The sequence below is a fragment of the Schistocerca nitens genome, chromosome 6 (assembly GCF_023898315.1).
Source record: "Schistocerca nitens isolate TAMUIC-IGC-003100 chromosome 6, iqSchNite1.1, whole genome shotgun sequence".
NCBI lineage: Eukaryota > Metazoa > Arthropoda > Insecta > Orthoptera > Acrididae > Schistocerca > Schistocerca nitens.
Genome location: NC_064619.1, coordinates 222,702,816 through 222,729,930, shown reverse-complemented (window position 1 = coordinate 222,729,930; position 27,115 = coordinate 222,702,816). Strand labels below are relative to the sequence as shown.

The 27,115-nt window shown below is 45.5% G+C and overlaps 1 protein-coding gene across 1 annotated transcript in view; it reads right to left on the bottom strand.

The window, feature by feature from the left end:
• The window catches only part of LOC126262477 (structural maintenance of chromosomes protein 2), a 160,931-nt gene extending 140,788 nt beyond the window's left edge, over nt 1–20,143 (bottom strand). Inside the window, exons 1-2 of the mRNA XM_049959141.1 lie at nt 19,829–20,143; nt 19,350–19,499 (exon numbers count right to left, since the gene is read on the bottom strand). Of these exons, the coding sequence (XP_049815098.1) occupies nt 19,350–19,499; nt 19,829–19,996 (318 nt within the window). The 5' untranslated portion in view covers nt 19,997–20,143. The remainder of the gene's footprint in view (nt 1–19,349; nt 19,500–19,828) is intronic.
• Between the last annotated feature and the right edge of the window lie 6,972 nt (nt 20,144–27,115).

Here is a 27,115-nt window from a genome sequence, read left to right as displayed (position 1 = left end):
ATGGTTCCAGGTGGCATGTAGTGAAGGAAAAATCACAAGAAAGACAGAAGGGCAACAAACACTTTAATGGAAAAAGGGAAGAAGAAAACCACAGAAACGCAAGAAACAGGTAGAGGAGATTAAAACAACAAAACAGATCATCATGGCTAGCTGACCACGAGAATAAAAAGGAGAAGCCAGCCACTCCGCAACACATTAAAACTTCCACCCTAAAAGCACTAGGGTGGAGGATACAGGGGGACAAAGGACATGCGCTAAAATTTATATCAAATGATAAAACCCACCCTCACGAATAAAACGTAAAACTAAATTAGCCGATGAGGCATTGTCATATAAAATTAGCAGCAACGAGTCCAGTAACTGAAGATTTCATCGCAGGGCAGTCAAGGTGGGACAGTGCACCAGAATATGGGCCAATGTCAACGGGGTGTTGCATCGACACTGAGGCAGGTCTTCACGGCGCAGGAGGTAGCTGTAGGTCACCCAAGGGTGGTCAATGCGGAGCCGGCAGTGAACCACAGAGTCCCTGCGAGAGGCCCACATGGAGGACTGCCATACAATCGTAGTCTCATTAATGGCACGCAATTTGTTGTGCATACTGAGACTATGCCTTTCCGTCTCCCAAAGCCAAAAAACCTGGCGACATAAAAACGAACGCAGGTCAGTTATTTGAATGTCAATCTCCATAAGTGGTTTCCGTGTAGCCTGTTTGGCCAGCCTGTCAGCAAGTTCATTGCCTGGGATTCCGACTTGTCCTGGGGTCCACACAAACACCACTGAATGACCAGACCATTCCTGATCGACTCCTAGATAGTCGCTACCAAGTCAATCAGGCATCAAAAACCAGTCCTAAAATCGATCCAGCTCCACTACAGTGAGGGGATCTCCAGGAAGGTAACGTCCTGGTTCCGGATGAATGGTACAATGCAGACAGAAGTGCATAACACACAACTTTGTGGCCGAAAACTGAAAGCTGTGGGCTAGGGCAAATGACTGTGCCTTATGAATGGCTCCCTGTAGGTGCCACTCAACAACACCAGTGCTGGTGCAGCAGTACAGAGAGGGTGATACAGACGGCCCTACAGCTGCTGCTAGGCCGTTAATGGCCACTAAAAATAGAGAGAGACTCAATACAGAGCCCTGCAGGACCCCATTCTCCTTGATATTGGGGGGGGGGGGGGGGGGGGGGGGGGGGGCACTATGGGAGACACCAACTTCGACATGGAAAGCACGAAGCGACAGCAAATTCTGGATGAAAACCAGGAGCGGGCCTCTGACACCCCACCCGTATAATGGACCAAGGATAAGATGTCGCCACATGGTGTGATACGCTTTTCATAAGTCAAAAAAGATGGCAACAAGGTGTTGGCATCTGAAAAAGGCTGTTTGGATGGCAGACTCTATGGACACAAGATTATCAGTGGTAGAACGACCCAGACGGAAGCCGCCCTGGCACAGAGCCATTAGGCCATATGACTCTAGGACCCAACCCAACTGCTGACACACCATACGTTCCAGCAGCTTACAAAGAACATTGGTGAAGCTGGTGGGCCAATAGCTATCTACATCAAGCAGGTTTTTGCCGGGTTTTAAGGGCGCTCAACTACTGAGGTCATTAGCGCACAGTCACAGTTGTTAGAGCACATGGAATCTAGTAAAACTCAAGGGGAGGGGGGGACAGCAGAAAGTCCTGACAAAGATGCAGATAAAAGACGTAAAAGAGTTAGATGTCTTTGGACAAGCCAGTCAAAATTATAAAACGCAGAACACGAGCAGCTGCTCGAGCGTCATCAGCTAAAATATCCGGTAAAGTAGATGGCAGGGACAGGACAACACAAGATTGACTAAGTGGGGACACGACAATAAAACATGGCGCACTGTTAATGCTTGACCACAAGGGCACTGCGGGGCTGGGTCACCGGAGAGCAGGTAGCGGTGGCTAAACCGGCAATGCCCAATCCGCAACCTGGTCAGAAGGACCTCTTCTCGCCGAGATGGTCGGGAGGAGGATGTCCAAGCAATTGGGAGCGGTTTTACTGCCCGGAGCTTGTTTCCTTGGAGGGATGACCAAGCATCCCACCACAACGACACAAGCCTCTTACAAACATCCCCACGAATGTCAGATGATGGGACACAATGGGAGGCTGGCCGAGGCAGGACGACTGCAGCCTTGGCTGCAGTATCTGCAGCCTCATTCCCAGGCACTCCTACATGGCCGGGAACCCACAGAAAGCTGACAGGAGAACCATTATCAGCGAAAGAATGGAGGGACTGCTGGATCCTTTGCACCAAGGGATGGACCGGATAGGGAGCTCCAAGGCTCTGAAGAGCACTGAGGGAATCACAGCAGAGTACATACGATGAATGGCGGTGGCGGCGGGCATACTGAACGGCCTGATGGAGAGCAAAAAGCTCGGCCGTAAAGCTGGAACATTGGTCGAGGAGCCGGTATTTAAAGGTGGCGGCCCCCACGACAAAGGCACAGCCGACACCATCGCCAGTTTTGGAGCCATCGGTGTAAATAAAGGTGTGACCGACAAGTCAAGCACGAAGTTCGACAAACCGTGAGCAATACACTGCAGCCGGAGTACCCTCCTTCGGGAGTGAGCTGAGGTCGAGATAAATATGAACCGGAGCCTGGAGCCAAGGTGGTGTCGGGCTCTCACCCTCTCTGAAGGTAGTAGGGAGGGCAAAATCCAATTGTCGAAGCAGGCGACGGAAGCGGACTCCAGGGGGCAGCAGGGCAGACACATACAACCCGTACTGACGGTCGAGAGAATCGGCAAGAAGGACTGATACGAGGGGTGGTCGGGCATTGACAACAGCCGGCAGGCATACCGACACAGCAGTACGTCGCGCCGGTAGGTCAATGGTAATTCGGCAGCTTCAGCATAAAGACTCTCGACGGGACTAGTGTAGAAGGCTCCGGTCGCAAGACGTAACCCCCGATGGTGGATGGAGTTGAGACGGCGTAAGAGGGATGGCCGAGCAGACGAGTAGACAAAGCTCCCATAATCCAGCTTCGATCGGACTATGGACCGATACAAGCGAAGCAGGACAGTGCGATCCGCTCCCCAAGATGAACCACTAAGAACTCTGAGGACATTAAGGGAATGTGTACAACAGGCCGCCAAATAAGAGGCATGCGGAGACCAACAAAGTTTCCTGTCCAATGTGAGCCCTAGAAACTTAGTTGTTTCCACGAATTGGAGAACAACGGGACCGAGATGTAAGGATGGCGGAAGGAACGCTTTATATCGCCAGAAGTTGATACAAACCGTCTTCTCTTCAGAGAACCGGAAGTCATTTGCCACGCTCCATGAGTATAGGCTGTCTAGACAACGCTGAAGGCAGCGCTCCAGGAGGCATGTTCTCTGGGCACTGCAGTAGATCGCGAAGTCATCGACAAAGAGAGAGCCTGAGACATTAGGTGGAATGCAATCCATAATTGGATTGATAGCGATGGCAAAAAGGGCTACGCTCAAGACTGAGCCCTGAGGCACTCCGTTCTCCTGGAGGAAGACGTCGGACAATACGGAACCCACACGTACCCTAAACTTTCGATCTGTTAAAAAGGAATCAATAAAAAGGGGCAGGCGACCGCGTAGGCCCCTCCTGTGCATAGTGCGGAGGATACCTCCTCTCCAACAGGTATCATAAGCCTTCTCCAAATCTAAGAACACGGCTACCGTTTGGCGCCTTCGCAAAAAGTTGTTCATGATGAATGTCGACAAGGTCACAAGGTGGTGAACAGCGGAGCGGCGGCGACGAAAGCCACATTGGACATTGGTAAGTAGCTGTCGAGATTCAAGAATCCAGACTAACCGAGCATTAACCATGCGCTCCATCACCTTACAGACACAGCTTGTAAGAGAAATGGGGCGGTAACTAGAAGGAAGGTGTCTATCCTTCCCAGGTTTGGGTATAGGAACAACGACGGCGTCACGCCAACGCATGGGGACCTGACCTTCGTTCCAGACGCGATTGTAGGTACAAAGAAGGAAGCTTTTGCCCGCCAGAGAAAGGTGTGCCAGCATCTGAACGTGAATGGCATCTGGCCCCGGAGCAGAGGACCGTGACAGTGCAAGTGCACGTTCGAGTTCCCGCATAGTAAAGGGGGCATTATAAGTTTCCAGATTCAGCGAGTGGAAGGAAGGTCGCCGAGCCTCTTCTGCCTCTTTCCTGGGAAGGAAGGCAGGGTGGTAATGGGCGGAGCTTGAAACCTCCGCGAAAAAGCAGCTGAAGGCGTTGGAGACAGCCACAGGATCAACAAGGACCTCATTACCTGAAGTCAGGCCAGGTACCGAGGAGTGGGCCTTAATGCCCGACAACCGGCGCAGGCCACCCCAAACGACAGAAGAGGGAGTAAAACTGTTAAAGGAGCTGGTGAAAGAGGCCCAAAAAGCTTTTTTGCTGTCTTTGATGACTCTACGGCATTGCGCTCGGAGTCGTTTGTATCCAATACAATTCGCCAACGTAGGATGGTGGCGAAAGGTGCGTAAAGCATGTCGTCGAGCACTGATAGCGTCTCTACAAGCCTCATTCCACCAGGGGACGGAAACGCGACGTGAAGAGGTAGTATGAGGAATGGAACGTTCGGCAGCATTGACGATAACACGGCCTGACTGTCCCAACTGAGAAAATCGTGGTCCGGAAAGGTCGCCAGGGAGGAGTAAAGTCCCCAGTCAGCTTTCGGTATGTTCCAGCTCGAAGGACGTGGGGATGGGGTGTGGTGCAGGAGACGAACGACACAGGGGATGTGGTCGCTCGAATAGGTGTCAGATAGGACATACCACTCGAACCGATGGGCAAGAGTGGTACAACAGATCGAAAGGTCCAAGTGGGAGTAGGTATGAGTAGAGTCCGAGAGGAAAGTCGGGGCACCAGTACTGAGGCAGACAAGATTGAGATGGTTGAAGACATCCGCCAAGAGGGAGCCTCTCAGACAGGATGCAGGAGAGCCCCAAAGGGGATGATGGGCATTGAAGTCGCCAAACAATAAAAACGGCGGAGGAAGCTGAACAAGCAGGTGCATCATGTCAGCCCGACTAACTGCGGATGACGATGGAGTGTAGATGGTACAAACTGAGAAAGTAAAAGCAGAAAGAGTAATACCGACAGCTATTGCTTGGAGTGGGGTGGTCAATGGGATGGGATGGTAATAGACATCGTCCCGAACGAGCAACATGACCCCACCATGAGCTGGGATACCGTCTGCAGGGGTGAGGTCATACCGCTCCGAGGTATAGTGGGTAAAGGCAATACGGTCAGTTGGGCGCAACTTGGTTTCCTGGAGACCAAGGACGAGCGGACAGTGCAGGCGGAGGAGCAGTTGTAATTCCTCCCAAATAGATCGAATACCTCTTATGTTCCAATGTAACAAGGCCATCGCTAGTCAAAAAAGAGGGGGAACGAGACAGGAGAAGAGCTGGTCACCTCGACAGCCGCGGAGGGCCAGGTTTCAAGGGAACAACGCTACAACCGGCGGGAGGCGGATCCTGTTCCATCGAGTCATCGCCAGCTGCGGCCGCTGTCCCGGGTTGCGTAGGAGGGGCAGCATCATTTGCCGACGAGAGGCCAGCTGAGCACCTGGCAGCAGAGCGTCCCGGCGAAACTGAGGACGGCCGGGAGCAAGCAGTGACTCACGGATGGAGCGTCAGACTAAACGCGCCGGGGTGGAGAGGGGGAGAGAGACTTTTTCTTGGAGGCCTTCTTGGAAGTCCGAGGAGGCACAGGGATGGTGGGCTGGACCCGAAGAAGGTCCTCACGCGCGGGGTCCGTTTTGGAACACCGGACCTCGGAAGCTGGGGTCCGGAACGTTTCCCTGACGGACGCCTGAGAAGAGGATCGCTTCTCAGGCGGAGGGGGCGGGGGCCGCAGGGGAGGGGCATAGACCCCGGATGGGGGGAGGAGGTGGAGGGAAGTTTTGAGTTCTTGAATCTTCTTCTCCTTCTGATACGCGGGGCAGTCTAAGGATCTAGGCGAGTGGATGCCAGGACAATTAACGCACCGAGGTGGTGGTGTGCATGTCTGTTCCTCACGAAGAGGACGTCCACAATCGCCACAAAGGGGCTCAGCCTCACACCGTGACGGCATGTGCCCAAAGCGCAAACACCGAAAACAGCGCATAGGAGGTGGGACATAAGGTCGCACGTCGCACCGGTAGCACATCACCTTTACCTTCTCCGGGAGAACGTCCCCCTCGAAGGCGAGGATAAAGGCCCCAGTGTCGATGCGACGGTCTTTGGGGCCGCGCTGGACTCGCCGGACGAAATGCACGCCTCGGCGCTCCAGGTTGGCCCTGAGCTCCTCATCAGACTGCAGCAGGAGGTCCCGATGAAAAATAACCCCATGCGTCCTATTTAGTGCCAGATGCGGGACAATGGACACTGGGATGTCCCCTAGGCGGTTGCACGCCTGGAGCGCCGCCGACTGTGTGGCGGAGGTGGTCTTTATAAGAACGGACCCCGAACGCATCTTACTGAGAGCCTCGATTTCCCCGAAGATGTCCTCAATGTGCTGAACAAAGAACATGGGCTTGGAGGAGGCGAACGTCCCCCCATCGGTTCGAGAACAGACCAAATAGCGGGGGAAGTACTTCGCCCCAAGCCGGCGGGCCTGTCCCTCCTCCCAGGGAGTGGCCAAGGGGGAAAGGGCAGGAGAACCAGAACTAGAGACAGTACCTTTCCTTTTGAAAGACTCGGCCGCAGAGCGACCTGATATGTGTTGACGTTTCATCTGCGAAACGTCCGCCCCGATACCACCCACTCCGACCAGGGGCTCTCCCCACGGGCGCCACCCAGCCTCAGCAAGGGCCACCTGGCAGGATGACCGTTGCCGGGAGTCCTGATGCCCCAAGGAGACGGGCACCTACTCCTTGGCCGACGTGGGGAGGGTGCAGCTCAGGTATCGGCAGTACGATCCCTGTGTTGTCAGGGGGCTACAACCTAGAGGGTACATGACGACCCCACCACAACAGGCTGGCTACCGTGCTGGATTTCTGGTGCCATGGAAAGTCCATCATGATCGTAGGTGCAGATGGGGACGCACGATGGGCGTAACTTGTACAACCCATCAGGCGTTTAGGCCCAATTTGAGGAATAGTGGGTATGGTTACAACGCCGGTACAATGCTGAGTGCCAAGGTCTTAGTGCACTGAGGACCAGTGGTACACCACGTAAGGCGTCCTTCCCCAAAAGGCTCGTACTTCTGTAGAATTTTGAAAAATGGAGGTCAAACCCCAAGGGGGACCATCACATGGAAGGCCGAAACGGTTGAAACTACTTTTAGTCGCCTCTTACGACAGGCAGGAATACCTCGGGCCTATTCTTACCCCGGACCCACAGGGGGATGTGAGGAGATGTCGCTTGTTGTCAGATGAGAGATGTTTAATCATCTGACTGTGGATCCGATCAGATCCAGGAGCTGTGTCAGGGCAATGTGCAAGGGCACTGAGGAGCTCCCACTCTGTAAATAGGGCACTATAGGGTTCATTGTGGCATGTAGTGAACAAGAGGACTCTCTCTTCCATCCGCCGTTTGAGAGTTCGAAAGGATGGGGGGTAATTCACTGATGAAGAGGTGCTCAGCAAAGTGCTCGGCAATCACATTTGCGTCTGTAGATAAAACGCCATTTATGTTAACACCAGGACATCTGTTGGGGTCTGATACCCAAAAACTCATTTGATCTTTGCCCAGACTTGGCAAAGTGATGTATGGCACCCAATGGTCGACACATACCTCTCCCAACACTCCTATTTCCGCCTTTTGATAAGCTGGCGAACGCGGGCACTTTAAAGACTATGAGGTGCTCCAGGGAAGGGTGCCGCATATGCCGCTGTAGAGCTCGCCGATGCTCCTTAGTTGCCTCAGCGACTTCCGGCGACCACCAAGGGCCTGTCTTTTGTTGGGGGCACCCTAAAGAACGACAGATTGCATTTTCTGCTGCATTAACAAGTGTTGTAGTTACCTGATCAACCACCACATCGATGTTACCGTGTGGGGGTGATTCAATGGTGACAGCAAAGATGAAAGTTTCCCACTCAGCCTTGTTTAAAGACCATCTGGGCAGGCGTCCGTGGGCCTGATGCCGGGGCAGTGACAGGAAGATAGGGAAGTGGTCACTACCACACAGGCTCTCATGTGCTCTCCAGTGGATAGATGGGAGATGGCCAGGACTGCAAACCGAGAGATCAATGGCCCAATAAGAGGCAGAAGTCGAGTTGTGACAGTATGTTTTCAACATCTTTGCCTCGGCCAGTAAGAACTCTGCTACCCCACAATTAGCGTTAAAATCTAGTAGGAAAGGTTTAGGGAGTTGATCAATCAGTGCAGCCAATGTGTTCAGGGGTACTGCACCATCTGGAGGAAGATATACATTGCAGACAGTTATTTCCTGCATCGACCAAATCCTAACAGCCATGGCTTCAAGAGAGGATTGAAGGGGCACAGGTTCACTGCATACTGAGTTCAGGACATACACACAAACTCCACCTGACACACTATTATAGTTGCTACGGTCCCTGTAATATCCCTTATAGCCATGGAGGGCAAGGGTCCACATTGCCAAGAACCAGGTTTCCTGGAGGGCAATGCAGAAAACAGGTGTAAAGCTTAACAGTTGCCGTAGCTCAGCCAGGCGGTGGAAGAAACTGCCGCAATTCCACTGGTGGATGATGGTATCGTGAGGCTGGGAAGTCATGAAGTGCGCAAGGAGGCAGGTTATGCCTCAGGGTCATCTGCTGCCTCTGACTGAGTATTTGTAGCCATGTCTTTGGTGAACAAGTCATCAGTGAGATCCAGATCCTCACAGGACGCTAAGATCCCTACTGCATCCACAGATACATAATTGATAGGAAGTGGTGGTGTTGGGGCCACCAGAGGGTGCTGTTTCTTAGCAGACTATTACTTAGTTTGCTTGCTCTCTTGCTTCTCTTTAGGGGCTTACTGGGAAGATTTCTCCGAAGCAGCTTCAGGCACGGAGGAAGACCATGAAGCTCTTCGTCCAGCAGCTTTTGGCTCCTAGAGCCACTGGTGAGTGTCCGTCATGGCATTAGTGGAGACCTTGGAAGAGAGGGCCTCAAGGGACCCTTCCACACGAAAGGGGCCAGAGGAGGCTGTTGCTTCTCTGGCAGGGTGGAGGGGACCAATGTCCCCCTGCGTTTGGTGGGGCCTTGCTCCCGAAACAGGTGCTCTGGGAGCAACAGAGGAAGATTTTCCCCTTGCCACCAAGGGGTGGATGTATTCCGGTGGCCTGGAGGGCCCACTGTTCACAGCACAGAGTGAGAAACCACTGGCACTTGGGATGGCGATGTGATGTGGCTGCAGTGTATGTCGACGTGAACCGAATGGGGTGTAATCTTTCGAATTTACGTTTAGCCTCTGTGTAAGTCAACCGGTCCAGGGTCTTTTACTCAATGATTTTCTATTCCTTTAGGAGTACTGAGAAGTCTGGTGAGCTGAGGGAGTGATGCTCTCCACAGTTGATGCAAGTTGGAGGTGGCACACATGGAGTATCTGGGTGCAGTGGATGTCCGCAGTCTAGACATGTGGCAATGGAAGTGTAGCTGGAAGACATGTGCCTGAACTTCCAGCACTTAAAGCACCGCATAGGGGGAGGGACGTACGGTTTAACATCACAGCGGTAAACCATCACCTTGACCTTTTCAGGCAATGAATCACCCTCAAAGGCCAAGCTGAAGGCACCGGTAGCAACCCTGTTGTCTTTGGGTCCCCTGTAAACGCGCCAGATGAAATGAACACCTCGCCTTTCTAAATTGGCGTGGAGCTCATTGTCAGTCTGCAAGAGGACGTCACCATGGAAATTAACCCCCTGGACCATGTTGAGGCTTTTATGGGGAGTGACGGAAACAGGGATATCACCCAGCTTGTCACAGGTGATTAACACTCAGGATTGGGCTGGGGATGCTGTCTGAATTAAGACTGCACCATTTCGCATCTTGGACAGTGCTGTTACTTCTCCAAACTTATCCTCAAGGTGTTCAATGAAAAATTGAGGCTTCATTGGGAGAAAAGAGTCCCCATCGATTCTGCTACAGACTAAAAACCGAGGTGAATATGGCTCACTCTGTTCCGTAGTTTTACATTCCTCTCATGGTGTAGTAAGGGAGGGAAATGATTTAGGGTCATACCTGTAGGCATTGTATTCTGTCTTGCCCTTCTTAGAGACTGCTGATGTCATACGGTCACCAGCAAGAGATGACTTAGTCCGCTTCATTGTGGGTCATCCACACTGATGCCACGCACTCCGATCAGGGGCTCTCCCCACGAGCACCATCCAGCCACAGCAAAGGCCAACTGGCATGATGGCCATTGCCGTTAGTCATGATGGCCCAGGAAGACAGGCAGGCATCTACTCCTTGGCATAAGTGGGGGGTTTACAGCTCAGGCATCAGCAGTGCGATCCCTGTGTTGTCAGGGGGATACCACCAAATGGGTACTCGACGGCTCCACCACAACGGACTGGCTACCATGCTGGATATTGGGTGCAGAGAAAAACAATATTGTCATGGGGACGAAAGAGGACAGGAGACAAATAGTTGAACTGCAGGTGGAGATGCAAAGCCGTGACAAGAGAGTCAGGGGATTGAATCTAAGGGCACTCGTGCACCACGAAAGGCGTCCTTCCCCATATGGCCTGCACTTCTGTAAAATTTTGAGGTAACAGGTCAAACCACAGAATGGGACCTGAATTCATAGGGCCGAAAAGTGAGAGAATCCTTTTAGTCGCCCCTTACGACAGGCAGGAATACCTCGGGCCGATTCTAACCCACAGGGAGGAAGGGGGAGGGGGGGGGGCAGTGATCGTGTCTCCATCCCACAAAGACTACTGAGCATTAAAGTCCTTCAAGATTAGGAACGCTGAGGAGAGATGAGAAATCAATGCAGATATGCAGATAATACATTCTGAGACACTTAAACATCAGGAGGGAGATAAACATCACAAATGCTAAAATCCTGAGATGCCCTTATCTGAACAGCCACAGCCTCCAAACCTGTATTAAGAGGCACAACTTCACTATATACAGAGTCCAGAACATACATGCACACTCCACCTGACACTGTATTATTGTCGGTGCGATTCTTAAAATTTCCCCAGTAGCCACAAATGGCAGGGGTCCAAATAGCTGAGAATCAAGTTTATTAAAGGGCAATAGAAAGCAGGGGAGGAGCTTAAGAGGTGCCATAGTTCAGCCAGGTGGTAAAAAACCCCTACAATTCCACTGGAGAATTCATGCTGTCAATATACTGTGAGTGTGTGAAGGGACCAAGGAGTAGGTTATGTCTCAGGGTTACCTGCTGTCACCAGCTGAGAGTTTATGGTATCAACACAGGTTCAGAGACACATTGTGCAATGAGATCTGGAGCCTTAAGGTCCACTGGGATCCCATCTCAGCCACAGAAGTAGAACATGTGGGATCTGGTGGCGTAGGGGCCATCAGAATCTCCTTCGTCTTGCATGACTTATTATCTTTCTTCTCCCTGGGGGTTTAGATGACTGGGAGGGCTTCTCTGAATTTGTTTCAGGGACTAAGGAAGATGGCAAAGCCCTGCAACTAGCAGCCTACGTCACCTTCAGCGGACTGGCAGAAACCTTGGAAAGGAGTGTCACGAGGGACCGTTCCCTAATATGAGAAGCCAGAGGAGGGTGATGCATCTCCAGCTGTGGGATGGGGATCAATATTCCCAGTAGGTGGGGAGCCATTGCTCATAAAGTAGGTGTGGGTAAAGCAACAGGAGGAGATCTCCAACAATCAGGGCAGCAAGCATGGTCAAGCTGCCCTGAGGACCTGCTGTAGAAGGCATAATGGGTGAGAGTATTGTCATCAGAGAGGGCAACGTCATCATAGCTGTAGCATATACCACTGTCATGTGGAGGATGTAGACACTTTTACTTTTTCTTGGCCTCTTGGCACGTTAGTCTGTCCATGGTCTTATATTCCTGGGTTTTTTTCCCCTCTCCTCTCTGATAGACCGTGCAGTCTGGTGAGCAGGGAGAATAGTGCTCCCTACAGTTGACACAAATGGGGAGAGGGGTACAAGGAACATTCACATGCAATGGCAAGCACCACATGAGGGGAAGGGGGAAGAGGGATACAGTTTCACGTCTCTTTGGTATTCCACAACCCTGACCTTTCCAGACAAAGAATTTCTATCAAAGGACAAGATGACAGGCCTATTAGCAACCCTATTGTGCTTTGACCCCCTATGGACATGACGAACAAAGTGTACACCCAGGCATTCCAAGTTAGCACATAGTTCATCAAACTGCTAGAGGCAATCACGATGGTAAATCCCCTGATCCATATTCAGATTATTGTGGGGAGAGTCACTGGAATGTCACAACTGAGGCAAGGCCTGTGACTGTGCAAGGGGATGCTGTTTTAATTAAAACTGACCCACTCTGCATTTTTAAGATGGCTGCAACTTCCCCAAACCTGTCCTCTATATTCTGTTTGTTTGTTTTAGGGCACAAAAACAACTAGTGTCATACTTACCCATGTCAAAATGGTAAAATACAAAGGCACGAGTTAAAATCGACTATAAGTCAATCCCAATTGATGGAAGAGAAGACAGCTAAAAACAAGACTGTGGAGAAAGGTCTATAAAACATGCCGCAGAGAAATGGAGGTCCAGAACTAAAAATTAAATAGCCTACGCCAGTCGACAGCCCATGAGACATTCACTAAAACGGCCAATAATCAGACACCAAACACAAACGGGAACGGAAATGGTTAAAAAACGGGAATTCCATCTGGAAATGGATGACAGTTAAAAGTTGGGCACAATGTACACAAAGTGATGGGGGAGCACCATTTAACAAATGGCAATGGCTATAAGGACAGCGCCCAATATGGAACCTAGTTAAAGTGATCTCCTTGCAGCAGGGTGCTGGGAGAGCCTTAATATCACAAAGCTTGTTCCCATGAAGGGAGGACCAACGGTGATGCCAAAGTGACACCACCTGCTGACAGATGCAACACAGATATCATCAGAGGGAATGTAAGAACCAGTAGGTTGACGTACAAGGACTGCAGCCGTGGCAGGAGCATCAGCAGTCTCGTTTCCTGTCAGACCAACATGACTACGAAACCACATATGCATCATCGTGACTTCACCAAGAGTGAGCAAATGACAGCTGTCTTGGACACATTGCACTAAGGGATGGACGCCGTGCAGCACACAGAGGCTTTGAAGGGTGATGAGAGTCTGAGCAGATGACACAATTGAAAAGCCTGTGTCACCAGATGTTCCACATGGCCTGATAAAGGGCGACGACCTCTGCTGTAAATAATGAGCAGTGTTCCAGAAGCCAATACCGAAAAACGTTGGCACCAATAACGAAGGCACACCCAACACCATGGTCCGTCCGAGAGCCGTCAGTGTATACAAAGGTACTACCACAAAGTTTCATGCGAAGGTCATGAAACTGAAGGCGATAGAGCGAAGCTGGAGTAGTGTCCCTAGGAAGCGAATGAAGGCCAAGGTGAACATGGGCTGCCACATGAAGCCGAGGTGATGAATGGTTAACACCCACCAGGAAAGTTGCAGAGAGCGTGAAGTTAAGCTGCTGGAGCAAGAGCTGAAAGCAAACTCTAGCAGGTAATAGAGAAGAGGGATGCGCCAGATACTGGCAATCAAAGAAGGAAGCGTAGAATGGGTGGCCACACATGGCAGACAAACAGCATGCATATCTGCTGACAAGAAAGTCACAGCGGTAGGACAGCATTAGTTCGACAGCTTCTGCATACAGACTCTCAACCAGGCTGGTGAGAAAGGCGTCAGTGGCCAAACGGATGTCACGATGGCGAATAGTATTGAGATGACGCGAGGAGTAAAGGCAGCGTTACAGCACTCATGATTTTGACAAGAGAAGGGTATTGCCCTGCAGATATGGAAGTTTCACATATTAATCATATGGCAAAACACACTCGTCTTTGCTCATTATCGTTTGTCAAAATTTTGTTTCCATAGACCAAACCTTTTTTGAGATACAAGGAATTAATGAATATTTCATTCTTTTTCTATTTATTATTTATATTCATCAGTTGTCAAAATTTTGTTTCCATAGATGAAACCTTTTTTGAGGTATGAGGAATTAATGAATATTTCATTCTGTTTTTATTTCTGCAATGACTCGAGTTTGTGATGCAGTGCTTTACATACATCCCATTTTCCTGAGACTGGAAACAGACAGTGATGTTCCAAGTTCAAAGAATAATTAAATGTATTACCTACATTTAATATGCAGCAACATGTAACCTAACACGCACCAAACACAAATTCATACCAACACCTATTTTTCACTGCAAACTAAGAATTTCTTGCAGCAGTTTACCTACCATGAAAATATCACAGTAACTATGACCATTACAAAATGTAGGTAGTTCATCATGAAGAATTAAGCTATAAGATGTGTGAGAATGAAAGTTTATTACCAAATGGTTTCTTTAAAATTGTTTGATAATGATCGCAGATCACCAGCTTGTTGTTCACATAGTCAAGAGAACTTGCTAAGTTCCACACCAATTAGGCCTGTTATTGCACTGTGGTCACCTGCTGACGCACCCAGCACATGCTGGCTACTATGCTTCCCTCCATCTGCTCTGTACTGAACTAATGAAAGTTACAACTTATTTTAAACATACTATAAGTGAGCATACAGAGCACTTCAAAAAAGTTTCTAACATGGAGCAATTATGTTTTCTGTTGACACTGATTGTTGCATGAAGTGCAGAAAGTTAATTACCAGTGCATGAATCATCCCCACACAGTTGAAAAAATGTTGTCTGCGGTCTTCTGTTGTAATCAGAATAGATATTTTGGTTTAAAACGCAAATTTCTGGTTGTATAGACAAAAGTGATGCAAACATTCATGTGATTAAATAGTTATGCCTGTGAACAGGGATTCGAGCAGCTAAAAAGTGCTGATTTCTTACTAGAATATACAAAATATAATTTGTTTGACTATACACATAATAGTCTACAGAAAATGAGAAGAATCGTAGGAAAGAAATGAATACAAAACAGAACAACTTTGAGGATTTACCAAAATTGAACTGAAAGCACGTGACACCCTGTGTTTCAAGTTTAATTCTGAAAATACTTTGCCAGCTACTTATAACCATTATGTAAGAAACGCAGTGAGGTTTCAAATATAACATTTAGCATACTTTGCAGAAACAGTAAGTAGCAGTTTCTCGTTAAAAACATATTTTTTGGACTGTCCGTGTTTCTTTAGTTACCCATGCTGCCTTGTGTCCACATTAACCTGGGTAATTGAGAGCTTGCTGTATGTGTGGGCAATATGTATCTGGACTACCTATCTGCACACTGCACTAAAGCATATCTCAAAAACTACTGCAGTGAGGATAGGTGCTGATGTCACACACACTCAAAATTATTCGGCATCTAATTTTTTTAAAACTAAGGTATGATGAGTTAGTATGAGGTGCTTGAACAGAGACCTTCAAGGGCAACGAGATATACAGGCCCCGCAACAAACTTGTGATGTCATGCTATAGCTGGCTTGTCTGTCATGCTTTGTGAATGCCTGGCTCAATGCAGGGCCTATGAGAAACCAAAATGTAATTGAAAAGTTACCCACTAAAAGCCTTAGCTTAGTTGTGTATTATTGATAGCTTGCATGCATTTAAAAGCACAGTCAAGAATTATTAAACTTGGCTGAAATAGTTACTCGCCCCCCTGCCAGAGGCAACTGCTGGCCCTATTAAAACAGTGTCATATGCTATGACATACATGCCAGGCTGTCTTTCTCGTGGGCCTTGGGGATAACATGGCACTGTCATCACTGACAACAGCTAGTCGCTTCACCTTCCGCCTAATAAGTCATCAGATGGCACACAGCTAAAGGCGTATATGGGCAGCTCCTCTCTCCGAAACTGATTACTTCCTAAACCAGAGTAGCCTCTTCTCTATCCTGACACTGAGTAAACCCTGCTCCTATCTTCCCAACAATGGAAAATTAAGAAAGTATATACACAATACAGCTCATACTTGCTTTCCATTTTGTATTTCCGTGCATTTCTAATAATACAGTCAGAGGAAACTTAAGATCTAGTCTGAAGAGAAGGAAACTTGAGAACTGTATCAAGAAAGTAGTTACCTCTTCCAGATAATGTGCGAACTAGCATACAATATTATACAGAGTGATTATAATATAATTTTCAATTTCAAAAGACTATACAAAATGAACCATTGCTCAGAACACATCAAATCTGAACAGAATATTGTCGAAGGATAAGGAAAACATTATGGGAATGGGGGTGGGGCGCGGGGAGAATTAAATAAATTTAAAAAAAAATTAAAACTTTACTGCTAGATGGTGCTGCAAGCTGCAGAATAAGCAAAGTAAAAGACATGGGGTACAAGGCTGTTCCTCAGTTTGTGCCTGAAGTACTCAGCATGATTGTGTCAATGCAGTATGACATGCTGCTGGGAAAGCTTTTTTACAAGAATGGCGACTGTGCATGAGTAGCTCTGTAGAAGTTCCGGGCACTCAAGGGTATGAAAAAAGGCACTGGCCCAATGTCTGCCAAGCATCTGGAGAAAATGATTACAGAATTAAGAGAGACAGTTTCTTCTGAAGTGCAGTGTGGCAGAGAGAGCAAAGAAATTGATCTGACATCAGTAGATGCGGCTGTGGTATTGTAGGAGAGGTAGAGTGTGATGTGCAAACATGCAGTGCATGGGGAATTGTCCAAACTTTGCACATTCCTGTGAGCATGGTGCATGAAATTCTAAGAAGCATCCTGCATTGCTACCAAACACAAAATTACCATGTTCAGGAGTTGCTTCACCCATCTGCCAGTATGATAAACATTTACTCTAGAATTTCTCCTTTGTAAGGAAGTGGAAGATGAATGGCCATAGAACATTCTGTGAATAGACAAACCCCATTTCCATCCTTAGGACACACAAGACAACAGCACAATATGGGAAACAGAAAACCCACTCGCACATAAACTGGTACCACTTCAGTCTGCACAGATATCTGAGTGGTGGGAGCTAACAGTATTGTTTATCATACGGCTATTTTTTTTTTTTTTTTTTTTAAGGAGATGGATCCTCCACGGCCTGTTACCTGTAGTGTCATTGCTAAACGCTATGCAAGCCTATTGCACACCAACATCATTCCAACTCTTCAATAATGAGGATGTGTGTGTATAATAATTTTTACGCAAGGTGGCATTCTTCCACATACTGCACAGCCAGTGAGGCAGCTGCTGCAGAGGCATTATCAGCTGTCAATTCGCTACAGCCTAGCCATTCAGATCACCTGATTCCACCCAATCCACGAGACTTCTGGCTGTGGGGTTATCTGAAAGAAGCACTTCAATGACAAACATAATTGAAATGATGGCACACATTGTCAATGTGGCCCCTTAGGCACTTCAATCTGCTGCAGAACATTGTTTCTCGATTTCAACTTGTGGCAGAAAATGGTGAAGAGCATACTGAACATGTCTTGCATCAGTCTCACGACAATTAAAAACTGAAAACCCATTTATGTTATGATGCTTACAGCACTCTCTAGTGGCAGTTTTTTTAAGCAGTTTGAAACTGGAACTTCAATTATAATCACCATGTATTTGTGATAAAGTTGTGTTCCTGCTAACAGGAATTTGAAATCAAACAGATATAGAAAAGAGCGCCAGTAACAATTACTGTGCTTTCATATTGTTTTTTGGGAAATAAGTGCGGTGACAGACTAATCCATACTATAGCTTATTATTTTACATTAGTCACATTCCATGGATCCGACAGAAAGTGGCCCCTCTGATGTGAGAAGAAGTCAAAGCAATATATTTAATGTCATTGCAATACAGTGAAATGACCTATGAAAGACTATTGTATTACAATGATACTTGTAATTAAAAAAAAAAAACCTGAAATATTAATGTCCTCTCTCCTCTTCGAAGAAGGAACTAATAGTTCCAATTGGCCAGCAATTTCTTCTCATGTATAAAACATTCTCAGTTGCCTTGCATCACATTTGAGTAAACCTTCAAGCTTTTGATAAAATCATCTATTATCATCAGGAACAAATGACCATGGCTGCACCTGTAGTAACCTTTCATAGACCATGATTGGTTGGCATACTTCATCATTACCTCATGCTACCAGTGATCATGTCCATATCTGCACAGTTGGCACCACCAAATTTACAGAAACGTAAATAACTCTGACATTTCAGACTTCACAGTGCTGAAAACTCCCTCCCATGCAGAATGAAGATTTTAGACACAATCCTGAATCAAACTGTGCTTCCATATTCAAATTTCTACTGATTATTTAATTACAGAATTCCAGTATGTAGAACCGAGGAACAAGATTTTATCTCTGTGTCTTTGTGAAACTGATCAGTAACTGCTGATTTCTAAAGTACTCAATTTTTAATGTGGCAATGGTATTCTGCACAGCGGTTGACAATTATGAATGGACTGACCAATATAGTTACTACCGCACTCACATGGTATCTTGGAAGTTCCAGTTACCTTTAGACAGAATGTTTCCTTACTGGGGTGCAGCATTTTCTTTATCATCTTATGTAGTTAAAAAATAGGCATAATGCCTCCTCCTCCCAAGACCCAACATGTTTTCTAGACACTTCACCAACAGAAGGATGAAGCACAGTAGGCATATCATGTGAATGTTCAAGATTTTCAGGTTTTCATTTCTTGGGCAGTAACCGTTTATACATCTAACAAACCAGTGACATCAGAAACAAGCGATTTACGTCATAACCATCATGGCAACTACAACTTGATATTGGTGGCAATTTTCTCAAACAGGCTAAGCTACTACAGATCAGTGTCACTGTAACCAGGTTTCCTGTTTTCATATTTGTGATACGCACCAAAATATGATATTCAGCAGCCATAAACATCACATCACTGGTGAAAGCCGACAACTAGTATCACATTCTTCTTGACCCAATGAAAAGAATGATGTAAAATGAAACACAAAGAACAAAGGAAGAGAATTCGGATTGACAATAAAAATGATAAATTAATTCAAGTGCACCCCACTGTTGGGCACATCGAATGACCATCTGGTAACTGCCTCAAAAACAGTTTATGTCTACGTTCACAAACATTATCACATAGGCTAAACACTTACACAAAACATAATAGCTTCTTATTTATCCAGATTCAAGACGACTTTTCTTCGCATTTGTATTTATGAAGTAAAAGAACAATTATTTATTAAAATTGACGGATTATACAAATTTACATAGATAGTTAAATGGTAGTACAAATTGCTTCCCAAATTGCATAATATGCTGACAATTTAACCCTTACATACCTGACGAGTTACTGCAATTTCTTCATACTGTTCATAACCAATAGGGCTGCTTTTGCTATCACGGTTGTCAAAAATGACGGATACACTAGCTTTCGAGACACCAGCTTGGCCATTTTTATACACAAGTTCTTGAAGTGAAGTGGCGCGTACCTACAGAAGAAAAACACAAGCTTATTCGTTACGGTTTAGAACTGCATAACACACAGGATCATAAATTCTGGGTTAAAATAATATTAAATGAAAGTTGTTAAGATGCAGCTGACGTACTCCACCAGATGGAAGTACTATAGAGGTGAGTTATTGCCTGGAACAACTTTTCGATAATGGCTGATTTTGTTTTTTACATTATTCCGAACTGCAGAACATTCATAGGTACATAAATATACTAAGGAAGTACTCAGCTATCAGCTTCAAACGTCAAAATGGGCAAACTAGGGCGTGACACAAGCGCAAAACGAATAAATGAGGGCAATACTTACGTTAGTTAAATTAGAAATGCCAAGAACAAAACAAATGGCATCAAGTATGTTAGATTTTCCACTTCCATTGAGTCCGGTAATCGCGTTAAACAAAGGATCAAAACCATGTATTTCTGTTCTTTTCCCATAGGACTTGAAACCATCCAGAATTATTGACTTAACATACATTATGGCAACAGAATGACACACAACACACCACTATTTCTTTCAAAAAAGCAGACAGTTAACGACCTTAGCGCCAAAACTTTATTTCATATTCATAGTGACACCAAAGATCACCAAATCACCTTTCAGCTTGTGTTTACAACCCGATGGCGCGAATATGGCGCGAACGCACGAAATCGATAATCGAGAGGCAGTGGCCAGAGTTACTAAACACCGCAGACAATGTGTGTCTGTGTCAAAAATCACGGAGTGAATTTGATGGAGGTAAGAATAAATGTTTTATACCTACACGGTACACTGCTGGCAAATGGAAGTTTATCAGTCCGTCGTCTCGCTTTCGTATTGGGTGATTTTTAGTCTTCTATACTACTTGTATGTATTGCACTCTTTGAATTGCAGTGTGAATATGTTGCTCTTATGTATGTACACACGATTCCTGTTTCTTCGAGCGCAACCGCAGGCGCACGGGAATAAAAAGGCATCCACAAAAATTTGCGGAAAGAACACATGTACGCATGGACGCTCTTGTGTCGACACATTGCCTCATTGCGCAAGCCGTCTGCGATGGATCCTCTTCTTTGCTTCGAATCTTGTGCTGCGTTTATTGTGACGAAATAGTGACAGACAAAAAAAAAACGCCAAAGCGTCTGTAGGAAAGAAATATTTAAGTAACAGAGGTACGAGAAATATGAAAGTGACGACAACCTTTTGTTTTCGGGATGAGGTCACAGAGAGATTTTCTACTTGAAATTTCAGAGATAGATCTGGCAATCACATTTCGTAGCTAGTAAACAGGACTTCTATATCACTTTAAACTATTCATTTCGCATTTCGATACAGAGCATTTCAGTGATTATTCCTGAAACTGAGAAATACTTTAGGGAGGCTCTTTTGTGTTATGTGAAGGCTAATTAACTTTCAAATGCGTCATCTGTATTTTAGCTAATAAAAAATTATTCCTGACAGTTATATATATCATTAGCATCTTTCATTACTATTTGTAGTTGTTTGTTGAGAAGCTACACATACACCATCGTTTATTCCGCTCAGACGTCAGTTCCTCAGCTGTCTAACTGTTGCCATAGCATACAGTTTTCGTATGCACTTTTTATAAATTTCTAGCTTATTCTTCCCTGTATGCCTGCTTCGAAACTTACAATATCTTATTCTTTGCAGTAATGTGAACGAAGAATTTTTATCAAATATTTGGCACTCAGGGCATCACATCTCAAATTTTTATTCAAATAATCTTTAAAAGCGGCATTTCATACGATTTCTCTTTGGCGACAGACATTACTGCATATAAATCACTTAACACACTACATACAAAAATGCACTTGAGTCCCAGCTGTTAGTCGTCAGCTTAAAAGGGCAAAGGTTCCCACCAAAGTCAAGAAGCAATGTTCCTTACGCAAGGCCTCCATTTCCAAGAAATTATGCACGCACAAAGGCACATGCATAGTTGCGGTGTTGGAAATTTTTGTGCATGCGCAAAGTTGAACAGAAGAAAGGTGTCGGTAGGACCCGCATATATTCTCATACAATGGAAAATCCATGATGGAATCTAACAATGTTATGAAAGGACAGTTGCTGTTCACTATACACCTGAGATGCTGAGTCGCAGATAGGCACAACAATAAGACTGTCACAAAATGGTTCAAATGGCTCTGAGCACTATGCGACTTAACTACTGAAGTCATCAGTCGCCTATAACGTAGAACTAATTAAACCTAACTAACCTAAGGACATCACACACATCCATGCCCGAGGCAGGATTCGAACTTGCGACCATAGCGGTTTCTCGGTTCCAGACTGTAGCACCTAGAACCGCATGGCCACTCCGGCCAGCGACTGTCACAAAATAAGCTTTTGGCCAACATGGCCTTTGTAAAAAATAGACAACAGATGCACACACACACACACACACACACACACACACACACAAGAGCGCGCGTGCGCTCGAAAATGCTACACACACATGCACATGACCACAGTAGCTGGCAGCTGAAGCTAGAAGTCTAGCTTTAGCTGCCTGTGACTGTGGTCATGTGTGTGTGAGTTGTGTTTGTGTGTTTTTGTGTGTGTATGTGTGTGTGTGTGTGTGTCTGTTGTCTGTTTTAGACAAAGACCTTGTTGGCCAAAAACTTATATCATGACAGTCTTTCTGTTGTGCCTATCTGTGATGCAGCACATCGGCTATATGGGGAGTAGCAGCTACGCATCTATATTGTAATTGATTTCTGCTCACATCACTTTTTTGTGTCATTTAAAACAGAAGCTGGTTTCGTCAAATTGTGTTCTGTAGACTTATGTCTATATGTTACTGAAGTACTCGATTTAAAGGCATTGTAAGGAGATTGCTATTATTCTACTTTATTTTTGTTTGCATCAGTCTTCTGTACTTTATCGCCTTTAATGGAGAACTCTGTGTCTGACAGAAAGTTTTGCTTCTTGCCGTTAATTGTCATGCATTTGGCAGTTGCCTGCACAGTATGGATGTGTATGTAGATGGGTATGCTTTGTAGTCTTGTGGGTTACAGCATTCTTCCTTGCAAATGCTAAAAATGCGACACTAGTTACCCAAATGCATTTGCACGTTATTAACTGATAACGTACTACATACAATACATTTTAGCAGAAGTCAGTGAAAACTTCTGTGCCCTCCATTAAAAGTGAGAGTATGAAAAATGGATGCGAACAAAAATAGCGTTGAATAAGAACAATATACTTACCATGAATTTAAATTGAGCAGTTGACACATGGATTCATAAGCAGCAACAGGTAGAAGAAAGTTCACAGAGCACCGTGCAACAAAACCAGCTTCTGATTTATACAAAAATAAAACAAATATGGAATCATTTACCCCACCCAATATTACAGATGTGAGGAAAAATTAAGCATAATGTGAGAAATATATCTAGAATGCAATTCAAAGAATGCAGTACACACAAGAAGGTCATAATCAGCAATATAATTTCCACTTGATGATGGCTACACAGTGGAAATTGCAATATAGAATTTTACAAATAAATAATCTTATAGTCAAAAGGAGTCCACAATGTCATTTACAAAATTTTATACTGCTGTGAACACCAACTATGAGAAGTTAAACTTAGTTTTTGATTGAGATTTCTCGAATATATTACTTTGCACACTAACAAAAACGTTTCAAACTACATATTATACCACCTGGCTAACAGGCCAATCCATAAAATATAAATTAAAATATTATCACCTAGCACTCATATTTAGCAAAACAACAATACAGGTTCTTGTACCTATTTTCCCATATTCGAAGTTCATTGACAGCCCACTAGGGACACTGCCGTCAGTCTCTGTTCCTGTATCATAAGATGGGCGTTCCACTTTCAATACTTCGATGTTCCGTGCTAAATGTATTCCCATCCTTAAAAGGCACACTATATGAGGTAACGTTCTTTATTGAAGCAAACAATTTACAATGTTTCACGAAGAGCCCACAGTTGATTCAATTAAAATGGTAAAGTTCCTTGTATCGCATAAACGATAGTTCACTAAGGAATCAGGGTATAACAGCGCTTTTCTTTTCATTGTGTTCATTTATGATGGTACCATACTCTTTGATTCTGTTCATGTTCTATGATGAATGAAAATAGATGAATAAAACTTATCCCATGCTCAATGATTGTGCTGATAATTTATTGAATCCCAGTAATCCAAGTTCTCTCTCCCACATCCAAGCTATATGAGACCCCAAAGTGCAAGTATAAATTTGAGAGTTAGATGTGTCTTGAGATAAGGAAAGGTTGGTTTTTTGAAACGATATCTGATAATGAAACAAAGTATTGCACTGCTCGTAATATTGCCTTCCTTCCATTCACATGCCTATTGTGTATTTAGAAGGTACTCATCCTAGTTGCTCGTTGCACATGAAATACAGGGAATATCACCTTATACACTGAGCCAGATTTTCGCTGTCTGAACATAATTTATCCGCAGGGCATCTGGGGGATGGATATGATGCATGTGAGCAAACTTTGGTCAACTCTAAGGGATCCTAACCATGACCAGTACATGTTTCATACTGCCACCTTTCATGTGATCAATCCTTCTTATAATTTACTTCTTGTAATTTGTTTTTCATTTCAGGTGTCAGACATTTCTGTACATGTTTTTCCTCATAGTTACCTAACAACATTGGTTTGCTGTTCAAAAAGTTTATTGGTCATGTTTCTTTTTCGTTGTACTTTTAGGAATTCTATTAGTTCGTATTCCATTGACTGAAGTGTACACAAATAATCTGTAGTAGTTGATGGTTGTGTGAAGAGCTTGATTTTTTTTCTGTTTGATGGATATAGCAGTAATGTGAGGTGTCCATTCTTGCTGTTAATGAAATGTGGTTTGGTTAATTGCACAGCACAATGTCTACCATGGTTGGTAGAAATGAGTGTGAGCATGCTGTCAAAGTCAAGCACTCGATCAACCATGATTGGAATGAAAGATGTGGTAGTTGAGCCATCATGTTCGATTCAGATGAAATTAGTTTGCCACAAGCTGGTGCGAGATATAACATGAATGATGTGAAGCATGAGGAGATTGGTTCAGATACATGGGAAATAGCTTCATCTCCAGAACATGAACACACAGGTGGTATTGTAATCAGTCCAGGATGTTGTACAAGAGATGCTGCAGGTCATGGAAACAACTGCAGAAGACAGTCCAGTCTCAATGTCACTTTATATTATTTGAGGAGCCACTCCAGTAACAGAGTAAGGAGCAAGCCAAAAAACTGCAAGAAAGATTTTTGGAACAGAAGAAAGGAGTCTGGGAGCTGAATGGAAAATTCCAAAAAACGATTTGGTGGACAGGGAAAGTGGATACATGTGATAATCGCGAAAAATCTGCCCACCACACAATTGCTTCGACAAGAAATTGATGCAGTCAGGACTGAAGTAGAGGTAATGAATCATTGGGAAACAGAAGTTACGAATAAAGTGGATGAAAAACATAAACAATTCAAATGAAATGCATAAGTCAGAGGCCAAGGTCTTGGAAATCATGTGGAAGCGAGATCCACAGCAAGAGGACGAAATTCATATGGTGACCAGCAGACTGGAGGACCCTATGTCTGCTGTCCAACAATTGTTTTTCCATAACAAAAGTGACTCGGATTATACACAGCCCATTGCTGTAAGCAGCAGTGAAGACGTGCAGTCACTCCTGAGGTTCAAACAGAACCAAATAAAAATAAATTGACGCAACTGTGAGACTTTACTTAATTTACAGCAAGCAAGAAATGGCGACAGGGTGCAGGGTGCAGCCACATAGTGAATCAAGTTCATGTACTCCCCCAGTTACAGATTGTGATGACTACTGTAATAGAAAATTGAGGATGGAAGATTAAGAGTTATGGGAGCTCTATCACTGATGGTGTAACATCTGAGGTGCCTCCCCACATGTGATATCTGATGTTAGATGTGACATGGCCATAGTGGATGATAATGAGAGTAGGTACCACTTTATATGTGTACAAAAATACGTGACTTATCTGGATCACATGAACGAACAGCAACGACGTGCAAGAATTGCACAGATTGAGGATATTGTCGCAGGAGAAGCTGAGTGCCACAGTCGCTGTAGTGTAGTGGTTATGATACTACACTGTTGCATAGAGGGTCGTGAGTTCAAAACTCACCTGAACTGTAAAATTTAAATTTCTATATTCGGTTCGAGTACATTCTAGAAGTATCCACAAATGCCAAGAATCATTGTACTGGAATGTTCTGTAGCTGTATATATACCGTATGTGTTCTGGCTGAGGCAGTTCGATCTGCGCTCTTGTGTGTGCAAGTGTTGAATAAACCTTCGTTAAATGAAGTTAGTGTTCGTCATTCATCTACTTACATCTTCTTATACGTGACATTATTCTGGTGGAGGCGCCGGGTATTGGAACTTGTGACACCGCAACTCATCGACGACACGGTGGCTCCCAACAGGCCACGACAGAGCCGCCGTTTACATGACGAGAAACCCTAGTTCGAACCATATTCACCATATAGCAATCTATCGGAGACAGAAGAAGAAGAGGACGTTACCATGACAGCAACTGTGTGTCACCACATGAGACATCCTTCCGGGTTCTCTGGTGATGATGGCGAAGATCCAAACAAGTGGATGAAGGTATATGAGCGTATAGCCAAATTTAACAAATGGGATGACACCGTGTGTTTGGCTAACATATTTTTCTACTTGGAGGGCACTGCCAAGCAATGGTACGAGAACAATGAGGAGAAGTTCACAAGCTGGGAAGTATTCCAGGCGGAACTGCACAAGTATTTCGGCGACACACAACGACAGAAGTGCAAGGCTGGAGATAAATTAAAATGCAGGGTACAGCGTCCAGGAAAACGACAGCATCTTACATTCAAGACATCTGGGAGCTGTGTAAAATAATGGATCCTAGAATGAAGGAGGAAGACAAAGTTGCACATCTCATGAAGGGTGTTTCTGAGGACATGAATCAAGCCCTACTCCTGAAGGAGGTTTCGATGGCAGACGACTTCATAAAAGGGTGCCAGTATATCGAGACAATGCATCAAAAAAGAATTACATGGAAGAAGTTTGAACGGCCTACAAACGTCGTATCGATATCTGTGATGGAGGAAGAAACTGATTTCACAAGTGTTGTTCATCAGATAGTAGAGAGGAAGTTCAGAAGGCACTTGGATTGCACAGCGAGCAAAAACCCAAGACGCTTCAAGAGGTCATAAGGGAGGAAGTGGAACAGACATTGAACCCAATCTCTCGTCCTTCATTTCCCTTTAAGACGGTGAAAAAGTCGAGACCCAGGCAAAGTTACATTCTTAAAATGCCGCGTGAGGAACCTGTGTGGGCACCAAGGAAGACTGACGTCTGGAGGACTCAGGATAACCAACCAGTATGTTTCCACTGCAGACGACCGGGACATGTGGTACGCTATTGTCGAGAAAGGCGGCGGATATTTGATGACTCCCGCGCCAGAAGACAGCAGACCGATCTTAGCAGACGCCAACTCTGGGACGACGTAGATGAACAAGAAGATGTGGGTGCAGGACGACTTAGGTCACCATCACCTCAAGCTAGCCGCTGGAGACGACGCTGATC